Source organism: Alligator sinensis, unplaced genomic scaffold (assembly GCF_000455745.1).
Source record: "Alligator sinensis unplaced genomic scaffold, ASM45574v1 scaffold49_1, whole genome shotgun sequence".
NCBI classification, from domain to species: domain Eukaryota; kingdom Metazoa; phylum Chordata; order Crocodylia; family Alligatoridae; genus Alligator; species Alligator sinensis.
This window is the reverse complement of record NW_005841970.1, coordinates 2,007,309-2,014,959: the sequence shown is the minus strand read 5'-3', so window position 1 is coordinate 2,014,959 and position 7,651 is coordinate 2,007,309. Positions and strand designations below refer to the sequence as shown.

General features: G+C 37.0%; 1 protein-coding gene across 1 annotated transcript in view; it reads right to left on the bottom strand.

Moving 5' to 3' along the window:
* Window positions 1–7,651, bottom strand: part of TLL1 (tolloid like 1) — a 233,936-nt gene that overhangs the window by 6,138 nt on the left and 220,147 nt on the right. Inside the window, exon 20 of the mRNA XM_006020836.3 lies at window positions 177–427. Within this exon, the coding sequence (XP_006020898.1) occupies window positions 177–427 (251 nt within the window). The remainder of the gene's footprint in view (window positions 1–176; window positions 428–7,651) is intronic.

The window sequence follows — 7,651 nt, the reverse complement described above, 5'->3', positions numbered from 1 at the left end:
CTTTCCCTGATTTCGTTAAATTCTTTTACTTATATATTTTTATAAACTTACATTTTTGGCAAATTATTGGACAGTGTAACTATGATGATTTTTTTTTATCTTTGTGTTTGTTATTTATTTATTTATTTGTTTGTTTATTAGAGAGTAAAGAGAAGTTTCAGTAATTGACTACTTACCCCAGATCCACAAAATCGACCAAGTCTCATAGCTGTCGTATCATGGCCATCAAAGAGTTCAACATAGTCATAACCACAGTCTGCCTCTTCTTCTACTTCAAAAGTCTGAAAAGTTAACTCTACTCGATAGCCACGTTCTGATACCAGCAGCCACTCACAATCCACTTGAACTGGATAATTATTATCACCAAACTGTGCATGAGAGTACAGATCTCTAGGCTTGGTTTCAGCTTTCAGTCGACCACCACACTCTGTAGGAACAAAAAAAAAAAAAAGGTTAATAAAGGACAAGCACAAGTAAACATTTCAGCACAATACTTTTCTTTGAGAAACTCACTGAGTAAGGTACTACTCAATATGAATAATTGTGGCTTATAATTTTATGATTTTTAAATAGTATTATGGGACACAAAAATATTGCCAATACAAGAGTCTCAAAATGCTCCAGAATGCATACTTTTATTTTCTGTAAATATTTTCTATAATTTATTTCCTGTTAACAGTTTTAACCAAAAAAGGGAAAGGACAGCAAACTTGTGAGGAATAATATAGTCAAAATGCTGCGATATCATGACATCATAAGACACAGAATGTCTTGCCTGTCAGTAATGGGATTTATTCAGCAAACAATGGGAAATACCTCATTGATAATAACAGTTTGTAGGAATCCATTTTGGGCCCCATACTTCAAGAAAGATGTGGATAGACTGGAAAGAGTTCAGCACAGATGAACAAAAGTTAGGGCCTGGGAGGCAAGACTTATGAGGAAAGGTTGAAAGAACAAGGACTAAAGTCTGAAGAAGAGAAGACTGAGGGGGATTTGATAACAATCTTCATATACCTGAAGGGCAATTATAAAGAGGAAGGAGATGGGCTATTCCTCTGTAGCTGTAGGGGACAGGACTATGAGCAATGGCCTCAAGCTTCAGTAGATCAGAAAGAACTTTATGTCTAATGAAGTTGGTCAAGCATTGGAATAGGCTACCTACAGAAATTGTGGAATCTCCATCTTTGGAAATTTTAAGAGCAAATTGGACAGTCAGCAATGATCCTGCCTTGAGCAGGAAGCTAGACTAAATGACCTTGTAACATCCCTTCCAGGCCTACTTTCCTACAATCCTCTGAGGACAGCTAGATCAGCTTTATCCTTTATTTCATTCCACTTCGTATTCCATTATTCTCACTATAAATCTCTATATGGGTTAACACAACTTTATTAAGAGGCATTCATTCATATTAGAGACTCAGTAACAAATTTGGTTTAAAAATTGGTTTAAATTGTATATATATATTTTAATATTTTCCAAAACTCTATTTCAGAAATTTTGAATTTCAAATCAAGGAAATGAACATTAAAACCAATCTATTGGACTATAACCAGGTTGCTTAACAGAAGCAGTAACTCCTGAAGATTTAAAACCCCCCAAAAGTCCAATTCACTACTCCCATTTCAAATATTTTAGCTACTATTGGTGATAATTTCCATTATGTTTAGCTTTCTATAAGAACTTAAAACTTCTACTGCATAAATGCTCTACATTAGTCACTTAAAGACATTATTCAAGGCCAGCTGACAACAGATGGAAAACTGTATTTAGAACCATGTTTAAGGGGTGTGGGTGGGTGCTTTTCTTCTTCTTTACAACTAAGGAAACCCCAGTGAAAACATCAGAGTTTATTTTAGAAGGTTGTTCTCTTCTTTGTTCCTCACCAAGAAATAGTCCTCTGCCTATGACACTCTTTTCCACAGCAAGCGCAGATGGAACTAGCATCTGATATCTGTACACTCATAAGTTTATGTTAGGAATCGGTGAGGCTGTGTTATGTTTTTATACTGAGCTAAGCCAAATCCTACAATACAAACACCTCTGAGCTATGTACAAGAGAGGATCTGTATCTGAGCTCTGTGGATGAGGCCCAACTCTAAAACTGGCCAATTGTGATGTCATATGCTCAGCAGTCTGAATTCAGGTTAGAATTAATAACAGGAACTGCTGAATGCTTAAAATGGTGCCATGCAGGATTCATACATGTAATCCTAATAATATAGAAATGAGAAGGATCAAAGCAGTGGTATAACTAGGGAAGGTGACAGAGCAATTGCCTTCTGTGCAGACTTGGAAGATAGTGGGGGTGAAAAAAAAACCCAGCAGCTGCTAGCAGATGTGCAATTGTGCTGGTGGTATGGTAGCAAGCAGAAATGCTGCCCCCATACCCCAGGCATCTAGCCATATCACTATGCTGTTTCATTTCTAATTGGCTGCATGGCTTGGAGGCTTGATTTCTAATTTTGGATAAGATTTTAAAATCTTCTTAAAAACACGCATGGCTGACAAACCTGATATTCCCCCATAGCCACTCATTAGGCTCAATATGTTTGCATCGCTTTGTGCATTTTTTCACTTTACAAATGTGTGCAATCAACACCGTAACATATGAAATCCATCATATAAATTTATTTTGTTGCTGTTAGTCTGATATACTGGCTTCTTCAGTTTTTGTGAATTCAGTTATATTTTCCTCTGACTGAAACATTGCCAGTTTTAAAGTCACATTCAGGACATAACGCAGCTGTAAAAAGGAATACTTCTATGAACTGCATGCCTTGTTTTCTCCATACACACTGTTATGTTTATGAGCTTAAAAGAGTGGTCCATCCATATTAACAGCTGCAGAAATTTTAAAGTTCACATATCAGGAAGATATTCTCACATGTGAAAAAGTGAACTGAGAGCTGCTAAGCTATCTTGAGGAGTAGGCAGGGCTTTTTTATTGGCAGTCATCCCAGTCTCAGTCAAGAGACTATATAGACACAATCTAAGTTTTTGTGAAAGTCAATGGAAATTAAGGTCCTAAGAGTTCATAGCTATGACTATAGGGCAAACTTACTACTGCCCCCAAACTAATTAACCTGTCCAAAGCATGGTGGGGATGTAATTCCAATTATGAAACAGCCTGCCCAGAACAGCACAGCCACTTTACAGACAGCCCCAGTTAAACACAGTAAAAGTTTATCCTGAGACATGGCCAATATCACTTCTTAGGCTCTGTTAGAGGCTAAAAAGCTCAAGGGGAGCTAAAGGGAGAGAAATATTTTGCTAAAAGGGGAGAAAATATCTTAGCTCCTTCAAGGGCTAACTCTTAACCTTCCATTTCTCATGGGCTCTCTATCTAGTAATGGTCTTCTTTAACTGCCCTGCTGGACACAGATTACGGGTTAAGCCTATTGGCTTGAATACACCCTAGAATAGGGTGCCAGCCCTTCTCCTGACAGAAAGCAGTTCTGTACCCTGAGCAAAATCTCCCCAACTCTGGAGTAGAATGGGACCGGGTTTCTGAGCGTTGCTTTCAACACTGTGCTACTTGCAACGTTCCCAGATTGAACTGAGCACTATGATTCTTTTTATGTTCCTCTCAGTAGCCCAGGAACCTGCTAAGGTGGTTAGGTTCTAAAATTCAAGTAGTCACAATATTACAAGTGTCTAGTGCTGTTAATGATTCAATGCAAGGTACAGCATTGATAAGCCAGCATTGGATGTGGTTCGGATAAAGGGACCTCCTAAAGAAAGTGGCGAATGGGCTTGGGCCCCAGAATATAAGGAGAAGATATCATTTAATCTCCTACTACTCCATTTTATCTGACAGAAGGTCAGTGGGATGCCTGCAACAGAATTAAGACCAAATTAAGAGTGGAGAGATTGGGAGATTGATAGCAATTTTCTCCTACATGGCAGGAATTATGGAGACAGGAAAATGTGTATTGTGTGAGTTATTGCTGGATAGTTTCCAGGTATGTTCTTTAATGAAGCTGCAGGCTCAATAAACCACACTCCTAGTGTTTCTCTGCAGTCCCTGTAGGAGTGAGGCTTTTTACTTGGCCCATCTGAAAACTTTATTCGAGGGCTCATCCATATTTGGGTCAAAACTCTGTTAGTAAAATTGGTTTGAAATATGTTTCAAAATGTATCCATTTTAATGCAATTAAAGCCATCTGTCCTGCCATATGAAATAATTAAAATAATTTAATAATAGCATTTACTATTATGTTAAATGTATATTTTACTTTCTGGGGGTTATGAGCATTTGTTATATGGCAAAAATTTGTAGGCATTATTCTCCTAATTATGGCACACTAAAAAGAAATAAATAAAACATTATGCTTCATACAGAGAAATACATAATTTAAGCCATTTTAGACTGACCCAAGGTTAAATTTTACTATAGTTTTATCTCTGTAATCTAAATGCATTTAATTTAAATTAGGATTTCTGAGTTGGGATTCAAAGCCAAAAAGTGACACACTGCGAAATCATCTGAACCAGAACCTGAGAGAGAGAGAGAGAGAGAGACTGAGAAAGAAAGAGAAAGAGAAAAGGCAGACCATCAATGGAATAAAATTGTGATCATGATTTAACAGACAAGATGACCTCACTGTTGAATGCTTAAAAATAATATTTAAACAATTTTAAATGTAGGGGATTATGATGTGGACTATAAACATTAAATACATTAATTTTAGGTGAAAGACTTTTTTTTATGTTAGCTGCAGACGGATTTAAAGACTCACTAAATAAATTAAAAATTGTAATCCTTTGGAATAGTTTAAGAACTGGAAGATACTTTGCCAGAGAAACACTATTCACTCTTTACGTTAACTTCCAAAGTTTGACAAACAAAATTATTACAAGTAAAAATAAAATCCTTACTTTTTTGGAAACATGGTGTTAGCTCATATAGCTCAGAAAATCTGGAGGGAATATAATGCACAGTAATGGAATTTTAGACATAGCCTCTGGGGTTACAGCTCATCCTTAAATTGAATGCATGAAGCTAAATGATTTTGATGGTGCCAGGATGGAGGGGAATGGATACGTCAACTTTTCTCCGTGTCCTTGAATAGCTGTGCAGGGTTAGATACAATCTAGTTTTTACTGCCACCTTGTACCCCTAAACTGAGTAATTATCATTGTTTATTTTTATTTGTGGAAATATGTTTTTGAAAACTGCCGAACATCTTCATCAGTGTAGTACAGATAAAACATTTATTCAGTGACTATGCTTGTAGCTAGATTCCAATTTCCTTATTCTGTACAGTATCTTTAACACCAAACACTTCATAACAAGACTGACAAATAGCTTTACATTTTCTTTAAAAAATGTCCTGGAAAAATATGGACTGAATTATACGATCACAAGAATGGCCTTCTGTTTATCTTGCATTCGGAAAAAAAAAAGCAAATTTTATTTTTCGATGTTTCTAGAAAAATAACGCACTTACACTAAGGAAATTTTTTAAGCCAAAGTATAGACCCATATAAATAGACATTTATAAGGGAAATTCCAGCAAACTGTTGGCTGTAACAATGAAAATGGTAATACTTAGGAGTACTCTGGGCACAGATTTTAACTTCTTCCATATAATATCTACTACAGTTACATAAGTGGAAGGCTGACAATGATAAAGTCAGAAATGTTCTAACAGCTATTTTTATCATGAATTTTGGTTTTTAATTGCTTAGTTATTTTAATGAGTACCTTTTATATCTAATTTTGTGAAAAGCATAAAGGTATCAGATCATTGTGGTGAAGAAATCTGGAGCATAATACAGGTGTTTGCAAACCAGGCCCTTTAACAGGATGGAAATGCAGACTAAATGACAGGGTGAAGAAACCTTTCATTTCCTAGGCTCAGATCACAAAGGGTGAAAAATAGGCTAGGTTCTGATCTGTGAAGTCTCTGCCAAAAGAAAATTAATCTAGCAAAGTATTAAAGATTATGTACCAAAAACTAAATCAGAAAGATCTAGTTTGAATTTAAATATTTATGTACACTGAATAGCTAGTTGTAGACATATTTACTTGGAGTACTTTAGACTATGTGAACCCAGACCAAAAAAAAAATTACACATGCTGTAGCTCAAGATTAGGCACTTTTGTGTGTAAAACTTTACTATGGTAGAGATGATACTTACAGTGCCCCACACTGATATGCAAGTTACAAAATAATGCATAAGTGAGAATATGCTGTACAAAGTGCGGCCAGATATTATTACTATATTTAAAACTTAAGATACTATTTTGTTCTACTGTCTAAAGTTGCTGAATGGCTCCACTTCTTTTTACACATACCATGCCTTGGAAATTGAAGTTATTAAAGTTGCCACTGGGGGTCACTATAAGTCAAGCACATTCAAGATTCATGTTTCTAAAATAAGGCACATCTTAAAGAACCTCTTAATAAACTTTCAAAACATATTTTGAATGATAAATTATATAAACAAGGAAAGTAACTGCTACATCTGAAGATGATTTTTTTTCCCCCCAGAAAGTTTATGGATTTTAGCAAGGCTCTCAATATCATTTTGTTTGTGTTTACCTTCGCTTATCATCAGGGATCCTGGTTTTCACCGATTTTAAAAAGCTCCAATTTTCAGTTAAAAAAGTAACCCCAAATCCACATTTTTCCATGATTAAAATGAAATCTCTCTGTCTCTGTCTCTCTCTCTCTCTCTATATATATATATGAGACAGAGAGAGATCTCTGTATATCTAGATATCTATATATCAATATCTAGATATATCTAGAGAGAGAGAGAGAGAGAGAGAGAGAGAGATGTTTCATTTTAATCACGGAAAAGTGTGGATTTGGGGTTACTTTTTTTTTTAACTGAAAATTGGAGATTTTTTTAAAATCAGTGAAAACCAGGATCCCTGCTATCATTCCTTTCTGGCAACAGAGGAATAGTATTAGTTGTTTAGACTATACCCCATATCCTATTTAAAAGACAGAAGAGAAAAAACAAATAAGATTGTGATATATTAAATCTTTAAGAATCTCCAGTACAAATGAAATTAGAGGCTATTGAATCTTTTCTAAACATAGCCACTGAGGCATCACCTCTATGCTACTAAGGGTCTTCTTGCATATTACACTGTGAGCTGCACAAATGTTGATCAGTGTTAGAGGTAGCTCTAGTTTTGAGCAGTCACACTTTAGGACAGCAGGGGCCAGGAGGACTGAAAAGTAAGAATCCCCCCCCTCCTTTCTGGGCTTCTGTCCCAGGGTATCTCCAGTTCCCCCACCACCACTCCTGGGGCTCTCCCTGCTCCTTGGGGTTTCCCCCTCCCCTCCATCACTCTGCTTACTTGTGGCTGTCCACACTGTCTGTGCTGAGGGAAGCAAGCAAGGGAAGGTTCGCTGGCTCACCTGCCTGGCTGCCCCCATTGCTCTTCTCTAGGCTGAGCCCAATCCAGAGAGCAGCAGTAGGGGTGGCAGTGGCCAGGCAGGCAAGTTAACCTTTTCCTGCCTGCTCCCCTCGACAGGGGGGATAGCCACAAGTAAAGGGGGTGCAGGTGGAGGGGTGTGGGGTTTCTTCTTCGTGTCTCCAATCCAACCTTTCTTTATGGTCTGCTCCCAATATTCTGCACAGGCCACTGCTTCTGGTGTTGGTGTTGCCAGATCTTGTGGGGTGCAG